Raw genomic sequence first — 22286 nt, 5'->3', positions numbered from 1 at the left:
AGAAGAGAAAGACTATCAAAATACATAGACAATCTGGAAATACATACCAAAGCATCTGTAGGTGAAAGGATGTGATATCTGAGATTATGGTTCAAAATAGTCCAAGTGTGGGGAGAATCAAATGAGGGGTATAAATGAGACAGGTTTGGTCATTAGGAAGCCAGATGATGGACAAAGAAGGTTTATCATAGTATTCTACGCTTGAAAATTTTGCTAATAAAAAGTAAAACAACAAAAAACAAACATGGAATTATAAGCCAATAGTCCCCAAATATTGATTAGTTATCAAAAATCTCCTAAAGGCCTTTTTTTCTGTTCTCATCTCATATGATCTCTCCACAGAATGACACTGCATCACACCTTGCTGTGAAAACTCTATTGTTTCTTGTTTCCCAAACTTTCTGACTCCTTTCCTCTCAATCCCTTTAGATGTTTCTTCTTTCTTTGCCTGCCTCCAAAGTTTGGAAATCCTCAAATTCTGGTCTTTCGAAACTTTACAGACAATTGGAAGGTGTTAATTATAACTAGTGCCAATGACCATCAAATTGCCATTTTCATCACTCAGGGCTTTAGAAGAGTATTTGCAATGCTATACATTAGACTGTATTCATCACCTGGGCAAATAACAGACCCCTCACATTCTACTACATCCTCTCCTTAGCTGCAGATAAGCACTTTCAACTTTGCTTGATATATCCACTGAGATCTCCGACTGGTACCTCAAGTTGAATATATGTTTGAAAAGAAACCCAATTCATAATCTTTTTCTACATTTCTCCACCAAAAACAGTAGTTTTATCTTTCTTATTTCTGCTAATGGAATCCAATCAACCAGGTGTCAAAGTGATGTTTGTCTGGGCCCTCCCTGTCTTCATATACTTTGAATTATATTCCTTCCTGCTGTTGCTACTGCTGTAAGATGCCATCTGCTCTCATTACCTCTTTGCTGAGACTATTGCCAAGCCTTCCTAACTGGTTTTCTTTCCTCTTCTATCTTCTTATTTCAATCCATCGCACAGACTTGCCAGGTAAGTATTCCTGAAGACTATCTCTGAAGATTTCGTTCCTCTGCTCAAAAATCTTTGGATTCCCTCTGCCTAGTAAATAAATCTAAATTCTCTAACCAGATAGTCAATGCCCCTTATATTACCTATGCTCCAGTCAAACTGAACCTGATGGCACTTTATTTATCCCTCCGTGAAGACAAAGTACCCTTTTCCTTCTGTTAGCTACTGGAGCTAATTTAATGTAGGCCTTACTTCCTTCCAAAGGTTGGCTGTTTGAGAACAGGGACCATATCTTGGTACCTCCCCAAAGAAAAGAACACAGTAGTGTTTGTGAAAGAAGAAAAAAAAACTTCAGAATAATACCAAAACAGTATTTAAATTCTCTTTCCTGCAGAGGTAGTCTTTCAGAATGTGTACATAAAAATAACATCTATTTATTACCTGTTATTACATTTATATCTGGGTATTGGCTTTCACACAGACCAACAGCTTTGCTATCCCTCTCAAAAGCCTCTCGAAGTTCTTTCTTGACTGCTGCCGAGCCACATAATCGGTATAGGCCTACTACCTAGAAATAAAATTATCGCCACATTATGGTAAATTGGATAAAGGGAAAATATAATAGTACAGTATGTATAAATCACATGACTTTGACAATCTTATATATTCTGATGGCATTTAATTAAAAATATCTCAAACATAAGCTTCTGAAGTCTCACCACAGACTATACTGATTGTAGTTACATAGTTTAATACAAATTTTATATTCTTTCATTTAAATTCAAATGATATACTATGTTACCTGTAGTGCTAGCTATAATATCTTAAGCAAAAACACAATCCCTTCCCTTTAATTTTATACACCCAACCAATATCTCCATGGGTGCCCTTTTACATCTTTTGCTCCAGATTGAAGTAATACAGCACAACAGCTAATCAAAGATTTTGGATTCATAAAGCCCCACACTATCACTCCTTGCTTGGTGAATTTGGGCAAGTTATTTAATACTCAGTTTATTTTTAAAAGCTATAAACTCAGTTTATTTTTTTAAAGTATGTATTTGAAATAAGGTTCCAGGAAACTATTTCTGTAAAGTTATCTTTTAAAGTTTCTCAGGAAGAAATGAAAACAAATCTAGGATTTTTTTAATTTATCAAATGAATTGATTATAAAGCACTGAAGGAAGTTCAGTGGAAATAATACATTAAAGGTGAAAATAAAACTTCTAGTTCAAAATGTATTCACGATGCAAAGACACCACTCAATCTCCTTTCAATCTACATTAAAAAGATTTGTTTTTTAAACATTGTTAGTTCAATATAAATTCACCAAGAGGAAATCAACATGGTATCTTAAAGAGAAAACAGGCCTGATTAAGCAATTGGGGCCTTTTAAAAGAAAAACTTCTTCATGAAAATTGAGGGAAAGTGGTGGTCATCTATACTTCTACATCAAAGACTATTTAGGAAGTTCAGTCATCTTGAATTGAAAGATTGGATAAAGATATTACTTCAAGACAGAAATAAAGTGAAAACACACAATGCGATCCCCAAGGATCTGAACTAGAAATCATTTAAAAATATTAAAAATAATCTAGAGGAAGAAAGCAAATGAAATTTACAGGTTTGCTTATGACACTAACCTCTTATGAATTATTAAAAACTGATAGACTACACTACAAAAGGTGGGTCTTAATATAGGAAAGTGTCAGTAATGGCTCCACGGAAATGTTATCCAAAATATTTGAGATGACAAGCACTCAGTATTAACTGAAAGATAGTAGAGAATCTACAACTATTTCTAAGAGAAGGTAGTTCAAGGTGCTGCTGAATTCGAAAGGATCAAGAGGATATGGGAAACCAAGGAGTGTACTAGGAATAAAATTCAAATTTCTTATTCTTCTCCACAGTCACGGTATATTCACATTGACAATAGCAGGTGCTAGTTACATCATCAAGAGAAAGAAAATCAGAATGGCAAATGATCCAGAAAATGAAACTAAAATATTAAACAGGATCAAAGGAAACACTACAACATTAGAAGAAACCAGCTTGAGTAGAGCCCTTCTAGTGTAAGCAAACTTAAAGTGTCACAGAAATCTCATAAAGACGTATCTTCTTAAGCTTGAGAAAGATGAATGTAGAACAAATTAAAGAAAGCAATACTTCAATAGCAAGTGATAATTTAAAGGAATGTGTTATCTCCAAAGCTGGTATTACAAATATAGTTTTTAAAAGTGAATAAAATAAGGAAGATATACTATACATACATGAGGGAGGAATATTTTAGGATATATTCCTTAACTTCAGAGGCTGATTTCCTGAATCAAACACTTGAAGTACATGCTTGATGCCTCTAGTAAGGACAGACTCTAAACTGGATGGACCATGAGTATGATTTCTATACTAATCTTTTCCTGCTTGAAGCAGGAGATGCATGATAGTAGCTTTCCAAGTATTTGGAAGAATATCACAAACTATTTTTGTATGACTATGGAAACCTGATTGTCATGGTTAAAAAAAAAAGGAATACTGACTAGAAAGGTAAACAAAATTTAAGCAGTATGCTGGTTTATAAAACACAGGCATATATCAGCCTCTTTCTGTATGTGTATTGGGGTGGAACAGGGAGAAGTAAAAGAGACAAAACAAGAAAAGGTATTTAAAAAAAACTGTTTCAAACATACAACTGTAAATCTTACTTTTTATTTCACAGGAAATAATTCCTTATTAAAATAAATCTTTCTAAACTTTATAGAAATAAAAAGCATTCCTAAAAAATATTTTCTTGGCATTTAAAATCACTTACAACAGTCTTATCTACTTGCTCTTTATGAAATATTTTCAGAAAATAGACTGTAAAAGTATAGTGCTATTTGAGTTACTTATGGGGCATCCCTGGTGGCTCAGATGGTAAAGAATCTGCCTGCAATTCAGGAGACCAGGGTTCAATCCCTGAGTCAGAAAGGTCCCCTAGAGGAGGAAATTGGAGAAGGCAATGGCACCCCACTCCAGTACTCTTGTCTGGAAAATCCCATGGACGGAGGAGCCTGGTAGGCTGCAGTCCATGAGGTCACTAAGAGTCGGACACGACTGAGCAACTTCACTTTCCCTTTTCACTTTCCTGCATTGGAGGAGGAAATGGTAACCCACTCCAGTATTCTTGCCTGGAGAATCCCAGGGACGGCGGGCCTGGTGGGCTGCCGTCTATGGGGTCACACAGAGTTGGACACGACTGAAGCGACTTAGCAGCAGCAGCAGAGGAGGAAATAGCTACCCACTCCAGTATTCTTGCTTGGAGAATTCCATGGACAGGCTACATTTCCTGGGGTTGCAGAGTCAGACACTACTGAGTGACTAACACATTTTAATGTACAATTGTAAAAGACTTTAGCTTTATTTAAAGTCTGCCTAACTTCTGGCTTCTCTATATGCTCTCTGGGAAAAAATATGGAGGGAAAATAGACACCTTTAAGAAAAGAGTAACTGGACCAAAAGCTGGATTCTAAAGGCCTCACTTCCACCCAGACAACACAAACTCGACTTGATAGAATCACATATCTGAAAGAGGTTTCAAAAATTCAAATGTCCTACCTCTCTGCTTCAGGAAGTTACTACATCTATTTTTATTGATATAAGCAGAAAAGACTCACAGAGATTAAGTGACTCGCCCAATATCACACAATAATTGATGAGAAACCAGAATCTGTTTCCTGTATCTTTATACCAAGCTCCATTAAGTTAGGAGGTTTCTATAGTTCCATGTTAAATTCAAGGTAGGTTATTTTACATTTGCTTCTATATTCTTCTAAAGAAATCATATTTCAGATTTTATGGTATTCATCCTTGATATTTTGATCAATGTTATAAATTCTGATAGTACTAAAGCAAAATACTTTAGTAATGATTCTAAGGCTTATTTTATATTGCAAAAGATTAGTATAAATAGTTACTTGTACCTCATATTAATGTCCTCAGTAATACACTGCTTCTCATTGTCATTCTACAAGTATTAATGAAAATAAAGATAAGGTCTGGTGGTGGTGGTTTAGTCACTAATTTGTGTCCAACTCTTGCGACCCCATGAACTATAGCCCACCATGCTTCTCTGTCCATGAGATTTCCGAGAAAAGAATACTGGAGTGGGTTGCCATTTCCTTCTCCAGGGTATCTTTCCAACCCAGGGATCGAACCAGAGTCTCCTGTATCTCCCGCATTTGGCAGGTGGATTCTTTACTGACTGAGCCACCAGGAAAGCCCAAAAAATAAGGTCTACCAACTGGTTAACATTTACATGAAAGTGAAAGTATCAGTCATGTCCGACTCTTTACGACTGCATGGACTAAGGTTCACCAGGCTCCTCTGTCCGTGGAATTCTCCAGGCAAGAATAGTGAAGTGGGTTGCCATTTGCTTCTCCAGGGGTACTTCCCAACCCAGGGATCGAACCCAGGTTTCCTGTATTACAGGCAGATTCTTTACCGTCCGAGCCACCAGGGAAGCCCATTTTTGTTTGTTCTAATGAACTGCTTTTACCATCTTTAAAAGGAAAAGAGAATGAGATGTGCTTTTATTAGTAGGACCTCTCCTTATCCACCATGCTATCCCAAAGGTAAGACATGGATAAGCTTACGCTTTCCAAAGCGTGGAACTAAGGGAGAACAGGAAATAAGGGCAGGGAGTTAATTTTAGGAGTGAAACAGGGTTATAAGATTCACTGTTGAACTCTCTATCAAAGGAAAGTCAAACCACACAGAAACATTCCTTAAATGAATTAGTCTTAGTCATGTTATTAGCTCTGGCTTTTCCTAGGAATGTCACTGTAAAATGCCATATCTTCATCTCAAAGTATAAGTCCATGCAGCCCCGCATCAAATATAAAGAACCATCTAGCATGCTTTCAATCATTGACAACACAGGTTAAGGCATAAATTATATCCTAAACAGTAATGTAATAAAAGTAAAGAACAGGAATGAGAAAAAGTCTAAATTAGATTTTTTAAACTTACCTTGAACTCCTTCTCCTAAGACTTACTATAAATAAATTGAATTAATTACTCGAATAGATAGATAAGGGGGCAATAGAGAAACACAGTAAAATAATACCTGACAGCCTCTCTTTTCAATTTCCATAATACATTTCTGAATCAGGAGTGGTACCATCAAGCCTATATTTTCTTTCTCTACAACTTTTTGAATATCAACACCAAATACTACTGGTTCTCGACTTATATCTAGCCCATGAAGTGAATTCTCCCACTGTTCCAAAAGAATCACTTTCACGTAAATAAGACCTCTAGGTTCAAGTTTGACAGCCAATTGATGTGTCTTTGTCACTCGGAATAAGGTGGGAAGAACAACAGTTCCATGACAACACACTCGGTTTTTTCTTGGAGTGGGTTCCCAACTAAACACTACTAATTTCAAATGCTGTGCATTTTCAATTTCTATGTTGAAAGTGTGATCCATGTCTAAAAACGTTGTTCGACATGTGAGCAAAGCTGTTCTGGCTTTGTTCACTGAATCAACCTGAATTGCGCAAAAGACATCTTTTGAGTCTATCCGAGGTGGTTTTAAATCCTCAGCACCATAAAAGTGCACACTCATGAGCCCAGATATGTACTGTGAACACTTAGGTTGATCAGAAAAGCTGTAATGTCTAAAAGCATCAATGTCTAGTTCATTCTTGCTGCTGCTATTTGGAATTATGTCTTTTCCTTTTGCAAATTTGTTTTCGAATCCATATTTGCTAGATTTGGCTATCAGTTCAGGTGAATCTCCATCACTGAGGTAACCACCTTTGCAGGAATACTTAGAACTCACGGAGGTTTTCTTCTGATAGCTGGGCTGAGAAGACACACTGGTATCAAGATGGTACCGACTTATCACATTCCTCTTAGCAGCTGTGGTTGTATTCCCAGAAGGTAGAATAACAGCATGATGAATCTCTTGACAGTTACATTTAGACAAAGAAGGAGTATTGTCTGGACTGTTTACATAATTCAAGGTTCCTTTAACACTCAGTTTTCGGCTAAGTTCTGGCAACTTTTTCATTTTCATGGAAAGTTTCCTCACAGTTCGTGGAGACTTTATTTTATCCGGGAAAGACCAATTCATTGAACTGCCTTTTTTCACAGGGCTAGGGCTTGGTGAAGATGGTTCCATAACTCCCAAATCAGTCTTGTTTGTAGCAGCTACACTCCCAGGACCTTGGAAAAAAAAAATAAATAAGGTGATAAGTTTTGATTTCTTTTTACTTTATAAACCACAAATTTAACAAGCTCTCATATGGACAGAAATTCTTCCGTTTCATCTTAATGGTGAGGTTTAGTCAAAAGTTTAGCTGAATTACCATTACCAAGTTTAAGCAGAATATCACGATCTACAAAAGGCTTATGGTGGAAAGAAACATTTCCCTCTTCATCTGCTTTTCTATTCTGAAGGTTTGGAAGAAAGGTAATATAGGTTCCTTTTAAATCTTTCCCACTGCAATATACTTATAACTGTAAACAGTGGATATCAAAGAAAACTAGGAAAGTTTCCTATTTTAATATGTTCATCAATTTTCACATTTCCTACTTTAGTGTATTTATTTAGAAATTTCACCTAATATAAGAATGATTGATAAAATGTATTTTCTTATAATTTTCAGTTTCCATGAAGAATAAAGTGTTAAGACACTTTCAATTTTTTCTCCACAAAAATTGCTTTTTTTCTGAATGTCAAAGTTACTCAGGCTTACAATAAAAAGTTTTTCTAAAAATTTAAGAAGCACAAATAAATAACAGTCCATATCACCAGAAGATTAATCATTGTAAAACTGCACTACCAGGAGATTAATCATGGTCATATAGCAGTGAAAATTATATTAAAAGTAGCTTCTATTATTATTATTAAATTATAATATTTATTATTAAAAATAATACCAGTCAACTTTTACTGAGCTAGACAAAGTATGAAAACTTAATTTAATAATTAGTATGCACGGACCCTCATTTAACTCTCATAATAACCTTACGAGTTAAGATATCCTTCTCCAGATGAAGAAATTGATACATGAGCTGTCTAATTTGTCTAAAATCACAAATCTGGTAAGTGGAAGAATAAGGACTCATATCTGAAAACAGGCTTTCAGAATCTGTGCTCTAAAATACTATATTTGCAGTCTCTCCATTTTTTAAACATTTTTCTGTCCATACATATACATCAAATTGACTTTCAAAGACCTTTTTTCAACTATTATTAAGAGGTTAAAGCATTCCACTTAACCTTAAACTTTTAATTCCCAGTTTAAAAAAAAAAAAAAAGGATGTAAAGGCTAACCAATTTCATTTAAAAATATGAATATTTCCTAGTAAGTTTTCAAATTAATAGAGCAAATTGAAAGTAGCTTCTAAAAATGTAATATTATATAAATTTAAACTGTGCTTTTAAAGAAAAACATAGTATTATCCCAATTATTTAAAATTTAATTTTTCATACTTTATCTAATTATTCCCTATAAAGATCCTTAATGACCCTAGTACCAGAGACTACTCTATGTAGTACATTTGACAATTAAAATGAGAAAAGTGTTTATTCATTTCAAAAAATCAATAGATCAAATGACCTTTCTTTAAAGTATTAAAATAGTCTAAATAGTCCTCTCTCCATCCTTCTTTATGTGTCCTATTGACAAAATAGTTTCTTTATAGAGAAAGGACTATGTTGGGCTTTTCTGCTACATAACTAAGAAATGGAGTGTTTAATAAATTAGACAAAGCATTCCCTTATACTGTAAACTGTAGTACAATTCTACTGGTTTACTGGCCTAAAATATTCTACAGTAATCAGAGTATCGCTGTAGCATACAATCTATCTATTTTGTCATGGCCTAAAGAAGCTACCCAGTATACAAAATTGTTCTAGGTTTTATTAAATAAAGAGTCAATCTAATATAATGACTTTTTTAAAAACATATTTCTACTGCAGGCAAGACTGAATTTATTGAAACAAAAAAGCTTTGTTTTTATAAAATCCAAGAGCTGAAATATGACCAAATTCAACATTCACTTAAAATTAAACCACAATTATACTAATCAAATCATGTTCATGTATGGCAAAACCAATACAATATTGTAAAGTAAAAAAAATAATAATTAATTAATTTAAAAAAAAGGAAAAGAAAAGTGAAGTCGCTCAGTCATGTCCAACTCTTTGCGACCCCATGGGCAGTAGCCTGCACCAGGTTCCTCTGTTCATAGGACTTTCTAGGGAAAGCAAGAAAGGAAAAATCTTTCAATATAAATTTATGAACCAGACTAGAATCAATTGAAACTGGCACATTCCCTTCAGCACCTAGAACAGTAAATGGCACATGCTGCTGCTGCTGCTAAGTCACTTCAGTCGTGTCTGACTCTGTGCGACCCCATAGACTGCAGCCCACCAGGCTCCCCCATCCCTGGGATTCTCCAGGCAAGAACACTGGAGTGGGTTGCCATTTCCTTCTCCAGCATGAAAGCGAAAAATGAAAGGGAAGTCGCTCAGTCATGTCTGACTCTTCACGACCCCAGGAACTAAATGTTTATTGAATTATTGAATTAACCAATTGTTGCTGCTGCTGCTAAGTCGCTTCAGTCGTGTCCGACTTTGTGCGACCCCACAGACGGCAGCCCACCAGGCTCCCCTGTCCCTGGGATTCTCCAGGCATTGTTAGTTGCTTGTAAACTATAAACTTTTTAGGAAATAACAAAAAAATATTTTTGTTATATAAAATATAATATATATATAATATAAAATAATTTTATATTACCTATAATAGTTACCGGAGAAGGCAATGGCACCCCACTCCAGTACTCTTGTCTGGAAAATCCCATGGATGGAGGAGCCTGGTAGGCTGCAGTCCCTGGGGTCACTACGAGTCGGACACGACTGAGCGACTTCACTTTCACTTTTCACTTTCATGCATTGGAGAAGAAAATGGCAACCCACTCCAGTGTTCTTGCCTGGAGAATCCCAGGGACAGCGGAGCCTGGTGGGCTGCCGTCTATGGGATCACACAGAGTCGGACACGACTGAAGTGACTTAGCAACAGCAGCATAATAGTTACCAGCTGTAAAGACCAAGTAAAGATACTATTAATAGTAATCAATCTTAATGAAGCAAAACAGATCATGATAAAGATCTCCACAGTAGTAGTGGAAACATTCTATTAACACCTAACAATAAGGAACCAGTCAAATAGGGCACATCAACCCAATTAAATACTATAAAAATTGGGGAACAATAACATTAATCGATATGTGAGAATGGGGCTTCCCTCGTAGTTCAGTCGGTAAAGAATCTGCCTGCAATGCAGGACAGCCAGGTTTGATTCCTGGGTCAGGAAGATCCCGTGGAAAAGTAAATGGCAACCCACTCCACTATTCTTGCCTGGAGAATCCCACGGACAGAGGAGCCTGGCAGGCTACAGTCCATGGGGTTGCAAGAGTCGGACATGACTTAGCGACTAAACCACCACCACATGTAAGAATACAAAGTATAGATAATAAGTGAAATCAGCAAAACCCAAAAATAGTCCACTATGACAGCAACTAGATAAAAGGTACATATATATCCAGAAGTTAATAGGCAAAAAACAGTCATAATTGTGTCAGGATGATCATAAAACTGTCATTCATATTAAAAATACTTGAGCTTTCCTATTTCTTAATCAAAACATTATTTTGAAATTTAACCATTCTCTTTGCCTATTTCTCAACAGATTTTTGCCAGTGTTGCTAAAGAAAACATTATCACTTTAGGTAAATAACCTTTCTGATCATATTAAAACAAAAAAAAAGATTATATAAATAAATTGTCTAAATATCCCCTCTGGTCAACATAGGAATGTACTTGTTGTAACAGTAAGCTTAAGAGAAGAACAACAGTAAAAAAGGAGACATAATTGACATCCTTCTGTACTTTCAAATTTGGGTGGTTGTTTTTGTTTTTTCGGTAATGTCTGTCCTCTTAACAGATTCACAATTTGCAACAAACATAAAATAATAAAGTTTAAAGATAGTAACTTAAAGTGTATCTCACTTGACATACACTGACTTTCTAACACTGCTCTTATACTTAATGCCCTCTTGCCTTTTCTGCACCATTCCACACCCATCACGATCTGTCTGCCCTTCTCCTGCAAGCTTTCCTCATCACTCCACCTGGATCTCAACCTGTGTTTCAAAGTATTAGTTTATATACCATTTATTACTCTTCCCATCCACATTACAAAAGAAACACACAGTCACTGTGGAAAATCAGTTTACACTTAGATATGCACACACACACAAAATTTTAATCCCAACACTGGGATGTACTACATCAAGGACTAAATTTAAAAAGAAGCACATCAGAAATCAAAGAAGAATAAAACCATTAGGTTGAACGATAACCTAATATATACTCAATTACTTCCTTTCTGGGTTCCGTATCTATTGTAGCACCTATTTGCAAAATATTTACTTTCACCTCTGGTCTCTTTTTCTCTTCTTCTTTTCCTTTGTTTCTGAGGAAATGTAGGCACAAAAGTGAAAACTAATGACTACTAGTATACTGAACATAGAATTTTTCATCTGTGGCCAGGCTAGGTGTGAATGAATGAATACATGAATAAAGCAAAACAAGACATATGTAAAGAATACATTTTTTCCAGTTCCCATGACTCCATTCTTTCAACTAAGAGAAAAGTAATTACTGCCTTGATGGACAGACATATTAAACCACACCATACACACTAAAAGTTGGTGTAGGATTCCAGCTTCTTCACCCCTTACAAAACCAAGTCTGTGATAGGAATAATTAAACCAGCATGTACATAAAAGTGTTTATAAATCTTTTTGACTTTTATTTTCATGAAAATACACTCGCATTGTAAGGAAAGGTACAAGGCTACAATAAACATCTATACTTAGTTTTAGATACTGCCAAAGAATTGAAAATGAAAGAAGAAATGGCAGATATATGATCATCCTTACCTGAAAAAGGAGATTTCAACATGGGACTGTCATCTATAATTATACGTTCTTGCATCTTGTATCTATGCCTTTGCTTGTACCGCTGCACAAACTCTGCGGGACAGATGGAATCTACAGGACTTATCTCGTGTGACTGTGTGGTCTGAACATCGCCTGTGTGTTCCGAACAGCACAGCGAGTCTTCGGTGTACTGCTCTGCTTTCATTAGGTTACTGCCAGATAACACTCTCAAACTGACATCAGGAAACTTCAGAACCGCAGAGTCTGTCTCACCAAAACTCAAGGCATTTGAAATACTGAAGTCATCATCCTCAGGAATGGGGTTGTACCATATTTCTCCTTCATCATCTGCATCATTTTCCTCATTAAAGTCTAATGAACAGTTTCTTGATAATGAAGGATTTGTAGCATTACACACCATATACGTATAATATTCTTCAGGTGATTTGAGAAAAGGTTGTGACAACTGCTGTTTAGGTAGAGAAATGGGTGAAACAGATAAATGACTTATATCTTGGCATTTCTTATTTTCTTCTTCCAAATTAAAAGATCTCACAGTACTTTGATATAGCCAATTGCGTTTCTTTGACACAGTGATGCTGTTAAGTGGCTTATGACCCCTGAAGCCAGTATTATCCTTCAGATCCTTAAGTTCATTTCTCTTCATTGAAGACTCACAGACATTTTCAAATAAATCTGTTTCAAAGAAAAAAAGAAGGTAGAATATAATACCTCGCATACCAAGAAAGACATGTCACTTAGGACCAGTTATTAAAATACTGTTTTTAAAAAGAAAAAAAGTGTAATATTAATCACATTCAGAGACTAAACTTAAATAAGAAAAACTTTGGATTTTCCACCTAAACTTGATTTCTATTATTTAGTTATCAGGTACCATAAGAATTCTTAAGAAAAACGATAAACAAACTCTGAAACCACCTTTATAAATATCATAGGGCTAAAACAGCTTTATCCTAGGCAAAACATGTTTTATAAAAAGCTTGTATAGAATGCTTGGTACACAGCATGCCTTTAATTAATATGAGTAACTTTCAATTCACTACTATAAGAACTTTAGAAACTACAAATATTATTACCTTTTCACAGAAAGATTAATAAATCTTTCAAAAATCAAATCTTTTAAAAATAAATCTAAAGATTTAATAAATCTTTCAAAATAAACATTCCTCACTTATTACTAAGTATCTTACTGAATATTGAAATTTCAAAATAACTTTTGTTTTCTAACCACATAATGCAGTAGCAACTCATACAGGGTTTAAGTTCTAAATATCTAGAGCAAAAATAAAAATTAAAAATCCCTAAGAAGACCCTTGATTAGGACTAAGTGTCCTGTGTCACAATAAACACAATACAGCTGTATTACTGATAGGTACAAGCTTAAGTAGCAAGAATACAAGAATGAACAATGATCCCTGCCCTTAAGGAATTCATAGCCCAATGTGGAACATCAAATACTTAGATATGTGCATGTATTAATATAATGGATAAGACTCTAAAAATGTATATATAATATTAATTCCATATAAAAGGGAAAATTTTTACACTTCAAAAAGTCACATAAAGCCGGCTTCAGTGAGTGTCAATAAACTAAATATATATCGTAATGCTAATTTACTATGCATAAATAATTAAAACAAAACCATATTTTTAATTTTAAGATCATGCCAGGTTTGTAAACTATGATCTGTGCTACTTTGAATGCATATATGGTTGATTCATTTTAGTATTACAGCAAGTAAAATATAGTAGTCTAGTAACAGAGAGTGATAAAAACACATTAAACTTTGAGGAGCTTAGCAACAACCAAAAAATTAGGTTCATGTATAATTAAGGTTTTCAGTAACCTCCCTTCTACTGAAAAAAATCATTTCAAAATGTAAATTTGCCCTCTTTATAACCCTAAATGTTACCTAATCAAGCAGATTAATTTAAAAACAAAACAAAGCCTTAAACACAAACTGGGCTTCAAGTTCAATTAGTTCCAGAGGCAAGAATAGAGGAACAGACTTAGAAGGGAAGAAATCTCCCATGAATGCCTACTATGTCAGATATTTATTTACTCAAGAAATATTTACTGAGTGCCTATTATGTGTCAGGAACAAGAGATAAAGCAATAAGAAAGCCCTTAACCTCCTTTAACCCACCACAATAATCCTGAGACAGATTGAATTAGTTCCATAAGCTTCAAACATATGAGGAATATGGTCAAGGTGTTAGCCCTAGGATTCAAATTTAAGTCTGTCTTTAATTTATATGCAGAGTACATCATGAGAAATGCTGGGCTGGAAGAAGCACAAGCTGGAATCAAGATTGCCCGGAGAAACATCAATACCCTCAGATATGCAGATGACACCACCCTTATGGCAGAAAGTGAAGAGGAACTAAAAAGCCTCTTGATGAAGGTGAAAGAGGAGAGTGAAACAGTTGGCTTAAAGCTCAACATTCAGAAAACTAAGATCATGACATCTGGTCCCATCACTTCATGGCAAATAGATGGGGAAACAGTGGAAACAGTGGCTGACTTTATTTTGGGGAGCTCCAAAATCACTGCAGATGGTGATTGCAGCCATGAAATTAAAAGACGCTTACTCCTTGGAAGGAAAGTTATGACCAACCTAGATAGTATACTGAAAAGCAGAGATATTACTTTGCCAACAAACCATGCTCTCACCTGCCTCCCCCACAGCATGCCAGCTACTAAAAGTAGGGAAGTAGGTGACCCTCTCTGAACATGATGATAGTATCAACCCAGTTAACCTTATAGGGTGGCTCCTAGGATTAAGTAAGGTAATGTTTGAAATATTTTGAAACTATATAGTCCTACTCAGAAAAGTCAAGTAATTTGCCTGAGATCACCTATTGGTAAATGGAAGAGGCAGCACTCAAACCGATTACAAAGTCTACAGGAGTACACCTGGACTACTACTAAAGGATACCCACCTCCACTCTCCCAGAATCTAATATGCAAACATTTAATAGATATTCAATAAATATCTTGAATTGATTTAATTTACTTTAATCAATGAAACCTGAAGATTCAAGAGCTTGGTTCTATCCCCTTTACACTTAAAATTAACAACAATCCTGGACCTGTATCCAGAAAAGACGAAAACTCTAATTCAAAAAGAAACATGTAGCTTCATTTTCATAGCAGCATTATTTACAATAGCCAAGATATGGAAGCAAGCTAAGTGTCTATTGACAGATGAATGGATAGGGAAGATGTGATATATACATATGCAATAGAATATTACTTAGCCATAAAAAGAGTGAAATAATGCCACTTGTGGCAACATGGATGGACCTTTAGATTATCATACTAAGTGAAATAAGTCTAACAAATATAATATGCTACCACTTATATGTGGAATCTAAAAAAATGGTACAGGGACTTCCCTGGTGGTCGAGTGGTTAAGAATCTGCCTGCCAAAGCAGGGGACATGGTTTCAATCCCTGGTCCAGGAAGATCCCACATGTCCTGGAGCAACTAAGTCCATATGTAGGCTTATGAAGAGAAGCCCACACTCACTGCAACTCGAGAAAGCCCACATGCAGCAACGAAGACCCAGCACAGCCAAAAATAATTTTTTTTTAATTAAAAACAATTTTTAAATGATACAAATGAACTTTTATTTCTAAAACAGAAACAGACTCACAGACACAAACTTATGACTACCAAAGGGGAAGGAGAGGTGGGATAAATTAGGAGTTTGCAATTCTGGCTGGAGAGTGATCTGCAATGATCAGAAGTTGAGAAAGATAGTCTTAAGGAACACTGGGAATTGAACTAGAGGGCACCACTTTAGGAGCACTTCTTTATTCTACTCATCTTTTCCTCTGTGTCTTTTTCATCTTTTCCTCTCTTATGCCTCCTCCTTACTTTCAGAGAACTAAAAACAGTCTCAAAATTCCCTTCTCTACTTTTCTATCCCCAAAGCTAGCACACAGCATTTTTCTTAAGGGTTTTTACTGCTCCTAAAGTGGTGTCCTCTAGTTCAATTCCCAGTGTTCCCTAAGGCTGTCTTTTTCAACTTCAGATCACTATCCAAACAGAATCTTAATGACCTGGGACAAGGCAATATTTTCACAAAGCGTGCTTGCCTTTCTCTTGATAACAGCTAAGTGCCAGGCATGGTACCAAATGGATTATCTTTTTTCATCTTCACAGCAACCTGAAGATTGGGGCTATGCAGGGTTGAGTAACTTGTCCAAAGTCTTAAGCCTGGTAAGTGGTTGATTTGATCAGAAACCCAAAATCTCTATTCTACTAGCCATTACATTATATGGCCTCCTCTCTTGCTGATTCTAAAATCTTTTACTTTTATTGGTGCAAGGCAAGACCAACACAGAGAGAACTGCTTATACTTGTCATAGATAAGTAGTAAGTATAAGTTCATGCTTAACAAAACTGAAGCAGAGGGATTTCCCTGGTGGTCCAGTGGTTAAGAATCCACCTGCCAATGCAGGGGACACGGGTTCAATCCCTGGTCTGGGAAGATCCCACATGCCAAAGAGCAACTAAAACCATGGGCCATAACTACTGAGCCCACATGCTGCAACTCCTGAAGCTTGTGAGCCCAGAGCCTGTGCTCCACAAGAGAAGCCACCACAATGAAAAGGCTGCTCACCACAAGCACAACAGCGAAGACCCAGCACAGCCAAAAATAAATAAATAAAAATTAAAAACAAAAAACAAAAAACGGAAGCAGAAAGAGCTCAAGCGCTTTGCTCTAATAAAGGGGTTAGTATAAGTACCAAGTGCCAGAATAAAGTAGAATGCTTTTTCAAAACATTTAACAAAATATCAAGATAGGTGATTGGAGGTACCCAGAATTACAGAGCCTTACTATTCTAAAAGTGTATACCAAATAACATCTATACTGGTAGTTTGTTAAAATGTAGAACCTCAAGGTCCCACCCTCACACATATTAAACCTTCATTTTAACAACCAATAGTCTTAGAGATTCTCAAAACATTAAGCACCATTTAGAAATGTAGGACTTTCAAAAATCAACACAACACTGCTTTCTGCTGAATTTGTAATTCTCAGTGTTTTCCTGCCACCAGCAACTCTGACATTTTATGGCACTCTTCCCAAAACAAAAAAACAGAAACTAAAAAATGGACCTGCTTGCTTCTGGGGCCACGATGGCAGAATTTCTAACAGAAGGATTTAGATGTAGAAGACAGACAAAAATTACTTGCCTACATAGTTTTACTGGTCTTGAAAGGGCTAACGCATGAAAGAATTTATTGGAAAAACCCATAAAGAAAATATAGCTCATAAAGTTACAAAAATGGAGCTACATATATTTCAGAAAACAGAATTGGTAGGAATCTGCATTAAGCGTCAACTTCAATTTAAGATATAATGCAAAGATCATACCAGCTATTTAATACTACTTGTTACCTGCCCTAATTTTTCTTCTTTCACAGATCATGGAACAGGAAGAGTACAGTCAAAGTAGGCTAATTGTTTTTTAAAGTGGTAAAAGGCCAAGCTAGCTCAACTTGGTGCTCAACTTGAAAATAAACTTTTCCATTTATTTCTGAGTACTATCTGCTACTTAAATTTATAAAGACTTATAATGAAGTATAGTAAATAAATTAAAATTCCCTTTTATGGCTTGCGGAAACTTAACAGTATTTACTATGGAATGACTTTAGATTTCTTAAATAATCATCTCAACTAGTAACAAACTGGCCAATCTATAAACATTCTGCATCAGATTACTGGCAGCATTCTAATATCAAAAATTTTAATGATTCTTAATAGGAGCCAGAAATCAAAACAGAAAACCACTTTGGCTTCCATTTGTCATATGGTCTCAAAAATTTCCAAAACACCTATGTAGACTAGGTATCTCTATCCCCCTATATAGTTGTTCTGTGTTATAAATTCTAACTATGACTGTATTTTGAAAGAAAATATCCTCACAAATCATATTGTATAACAAAATGTGATAGAAACCTTTAGGCTGTTTAACATCTTTATACAATCAAGAATGTACTGCTTCATCAGGACTGCCTGGTTAATTTTTTAGAAAACATGATTAAAAATAGAATCCAAGTAACCAATTTGAACTAATTAAAGATAAAAGTGTTAAGTGGATATAGCAATTGATTCTGGTCTAGGAGTCCCTCAACTTTTTTGCAACTTTGAGGAAGTTACTTATTTTCCATCTCCTCAATCCAAACAATGTAAGAGAATTAATTAGATCAAACCTCTAAGGAAATTTAGAGTCCCTTTGCTTGCGCGTGTGCTCAGTCACTCAGTCATCCGACTCTTTGAGATCCCATGGAATTCTCCAGGCAAGAATACAGGAGTGGGTGTCATTTCCTCCTCCAGGAGATCTTCCCGACCCAGGGATATAATCCAGGTTTCTTGAACCGCAGGCAGATTTCTTACCACTGAGACATCGGGGAAGACCATCAAATCCCTTTGATCTTATATAAATAGGGATTTTGGAGTTATAAAGACTTGAGTTTGAATCCACATAATAGTTTGGACCTATATACTAGTATACATAAACCATATACTAATTTAAGTGACCTTGGGCAAAGTACTTAACCTCTTATTTGCTGTTGCTGTTCAATAATAGCTGTCATACCTTCACGTGGGGGTGGGGGTGGTGAGGGGATGGGGGTGTGATAAAGATTATATGCAGACCCTTTAAAGTATCCAGAATGTTTTTAGTAAATTCAACTAACCATCATAAAAAGCAATTTTTAAAAAAAGACTAAACTCTTCAAATCTGTACTAGATATATAATCATTGCATAAAGTATTTTTAATCTTTCCTAAAAGATAAACTAATGATTTGAAAGGAAACAATATCTGAGTAAGTTTTTTAAACCAGAGGTTACCTAAACTTTTGTTTAGATTTCTTGTGAAATATCTAATTTATACACAGTAAATATCTAATTTATACATAGAATCACATAGTAATTCTAATGTCATTTATTTTAAAATTAATTTCATTTACTTAGTTTCTCAATGAAAAAAAGTCAATGAATTCATTCTTAAAAGTTACTGCATTTATTATTACTTTTAAAAAACTTGAATTTTTCCACAACAGCTGAGACTATTAAAAGCCATCAGATAGTAATGTTTAACCTTTGCAACAAAAGGGTAATACATATTTTACTGAAGTTTTATACAGATTTTTGTTATGGCTAAAAGTTAACTGTCTTACAAAGAGTTAACTGTACCAAAATCAGTGGAGCTAAAGGTATATTAGCAATAAAATATAATAAATGATTACAAATACTTTACTACTGGAAATGCATATTCTAATATGAACTTGGCATAAAGTACATCTTTTCTCACAAAAATCTGCATTCTACTATCTTTTTATTTACGTGGAATGGAAAAGGTTTGAGGGAAAATTTTGACAGGTGTGGGTTAGAACTTCATAGATTCAAAAAAACTTTTCTAGTTTTGCATACACTTGAAGTGAATCATTTGACTTGTCTTCATTGTGTAATAAAAAGTTTTGTGAACTTTGTTTCTCCCCAGTTTTGTGTTTATTGGTTAAAAAAGTTAATGTGTACAAACCTAGCCCTGTAGGATTTGTAATTCTTACCAGGGAAACAGCCAAGTACTGTGAATACTTTTACATTTCAGCATTTAATATTTTTAAAATTATTACTAATATGTAAGTCATTATGTTCACTAGAAGTCTTTAAGAGTGTAATCCAAAAGATCATGTTTTTGGCTCAGTTTGAAGGTACTTCTTTCACAAGAGAATTTTTTGTTATTTACAACTTCAGAGATTTTTAGAATTGATAATGTAAACTTTCAGTGAAAACTAAAAACCACACATACGAAACAGGGAGCAAAATCCTATTATTAGGACAAATATACTTTTTACAAATGACTTTAAATGTCCACACTTTCTTTAAAAGTACATAACATATACTTTTCTTTTGATTAAAATCCAAGTGCCCTTCATTTTCCACAAGAAGAAGATTATCTAGAGCTAGGTTTGGGGGTTAGGGAGGACAGCAAAAGGTGAGGAGAAGAAACAAGTGAAATCCTACCCGACTAAAAAAATTTTTTTACTATGATAGTTTTTTCGGTTTACTTTGGCTTTGGGTTTTGGTTGTGTATATGTCTGTGTGCATGAACGCTCCTAGGGTGGGGGAGAGTGAGGAGGTGTAATGACTAAAATGACAGTTTAAAAAGCCCATAAAGTCTAACTTGGATCAAATTCAAATTCACAAACTCCACAAAAGTCTACAGTTTGCCTAGAGCTACAAAGAATAAAAATCAAGGCAGCACCGCCCAACTCAAATTCACTAAAAAGTGTGTGGTGAACTTAACCTTTACTCACTGTTGCGCTTAGGAGTAGGGACACTGGTTCTTAGAGAAGAAAAGACAAAAACCCCAAGTTCCTCATGCCACTGTCAAAAAAAAAAAAAAAAAAAAGGCAAAAAACGAGAGAATGTATGATCCTAGGTAACCGGGAAATAGTATTAGGCTGCCATTGACATGACACTCACTTTGGCACGGGCACGTACCTGTCTGCAAAACCATAACCTTCGCTCTAAAACCGAAGCCCGCTCGGTAAACTTTAAGGCTCAAAGAGTGAGCATGCTGATTGCAAGGCATCCTACCTGTCAGCGTAATTCTTTGGTCTGGAGGCACCGACAGGACCTGGCTTTCCCGCATTTTCAAAGCGCCCAGATTTGAAGCGGTTTCCTGAGCACCCGTGCCATCGGGGGGTGTCCTACGGGCCCGACCCTTCATTCCCAAGGACAGCAGACGTCCTTTATACATCCACTTCTGCAGCTTCTTGACTGTCACCGCGGGCGGCCTGAGGAAGGGGAGCCCCTCCTGGCCGTCCCCTTTGCCGCGGCTTCCCGTGGAGCGGCCAGGGTCCTCGGATCTGGGAAGCCGGGGCCCCGAGGGCGCCGCGGCCCGGGCGCTGCCTCCGCTCCAGCCGTGCATCCCGCCTCCACGTGGCGGCGGCTCGTCTGGCTCCCCGCGCGTACCGCACCAGATACAGCTGTCGCTCGGCCACCGCTGGAAGGGAGGCGTTTTGGCACCCACCTGGAGGCTGTCGAGACTTCTGCTGCAGGACAGCCGCATCCGAGGAGTCCGTGGGCGGCCTCCCCCCGACTCCCCAGGAGGCGACCGGGGCGGGGACACCTGCTGCCAAGGGCGGCCGCCGCCTCCGCGCTCCCAGTCTCGGGGGCAGGCTCGGCGGTCCGCCGCGCCGCAGGGGGAAGGCGGCTGGCCCGGAGCCCGGGCTCCCGCAAGGCAACCGCGATCTGCCCAGCCCCGGTCGCCCCGCCGCGCGCCGGAGTCAGGGGGCAGGTCGTGCATGGCCTGGATCAGCAAATAATAGGCCTCTCGCAACTGGGTCTGCAGCCTGCCTGTCTCCAGGCGGCCGCCCTCCGCCCCCGGGGAGGAGCCCACGGCCAGGGGAGGCGGGGGCCACAGCTCCGCCTCCGCCCCCTCAGGCTTGGATGCAGGCTGGAAGTCTCCCGGCAGGTTCTCGTAGTAGTCGGCGTCTTCCTCCTCGTCCTCTCCGCTGCCCTCGGAGCCCGGCGGGGCGTACAGAGAGGCACGAGTGAGCCCGCCGCCCGGGGGGGTGGCCTCCTTCCAGCCGCGCAGCGCAGGCCCGAGCGCCCCCGACCTCTCCGGCCGCCCTCCCGGGACCCCCGCCTCAGGACCCCACGCCTGAGGCGACGGCTGGGGCCGCTCCAGGTTCGGCCGAGCTCCGCTGGCACGCTCGCCTGAGGGGGCGTCCCGGGTACCACCCGCGTATCCCTCGGCAGCCGAAGAGGCCGCCACGGTGGCTGCTGCGGCCGCCCGGAGTCCGAGCCGTCCGGTGGCGTGGGGACCCCGTCTCCCCCGGAGCCTGGACAGCGTTTTCCTCAGAGGGTCCGTCATCCCTCTCTGCCTCAGCAGCCAGGCTCGCCCCCGGTGTGGGGAGAACTCGGAACCCCGCTCGCCAGAAAGCTGCGCTCGCGGAGGCGGCGGCGGCGGCTCCCCATGACCGACGCTGGCCCTCTCGGGCTCCTCACATACTTGGCATAACTCTGCCGCGGCAAGGGTGGGGGAGGGCGGCGCCGCCGCAGAGCGCATGCCCCGCAGCTCCGGGCTGCGAAGGGGCGCGCGGGCTGTTGGTGCAGCTTTGAGTTCCCCAGGTGGGCGCACCACGGCGGGCAAGGCGAGGCGGAGGGCGGGGAGGGAGGGAGGTGAGAGCTAAAAGACCGACGGATAAGAAAGTGAACGCGTCGTGGGGGCTG

The 22286-nt window shown here is 38.0% G+C and overlaps 1 protein-coding gene across 3 annotated transcripts in view; it reads right to left on the bottom strand.

The window, feature by feature from the left end:
* Nucleotides 1–22059, bottom strand: part of SYDE2 (synapse defective Rho GTPase homolog 2) — a 43388-nt gene extending 21329 nt beyond the window's left edge. For 2 of the 3 annotated variants that reach the window (XM_055585310.1, XM_055585311.1), the window contains exons 1-4: nt 20646–22059; nt 12003–12698; nt 6112–7214; nt 1449–1575 (exon numbers count right to left, since the gene is read on the bottom strand). In XM_055585310.1, the coding sequence (XP_055441285.1) occupies nt 1449–1575; nt 6112–7214; nt 12003–12698; nt 20646–21927 (3208 nt within the window). In that variant the 5' untranslated portion in view covers nt 21928–22059. Of the gene's footprint in view, nt 1–47; nt 214–1448; nt 1576–6111; nt 7215–12002; nt 12699–20645 lie in introns of all 3 variants that reach the window. The other variant, XM_055585312.1, reaches the window with a different exon arrangement.
* Between the last annotated feature and the right edge of the window lie 227 nt (nt 22060–22286).

This window comes from Bubalus kerabau, chromosome 6 (genome assembly GCF_029407905.1).
Source record: "Bubalus kerabau isolate K-KA32 ecotype Philippines breed swamp buffalo chromosome 6, PCC_UOA_SB_1v2, whole genome shotgun sequence".
NCBI lineage: Eukaryota > Metazoa > Chordata > Mammalia > Artiodactyla > Bovidae > Bubalus > Bubalus kerabau.
Note: the sequence above shows the minus strand (reverse complement) of the source record. Positions and strands in the feature narration are given on the sequence as shown.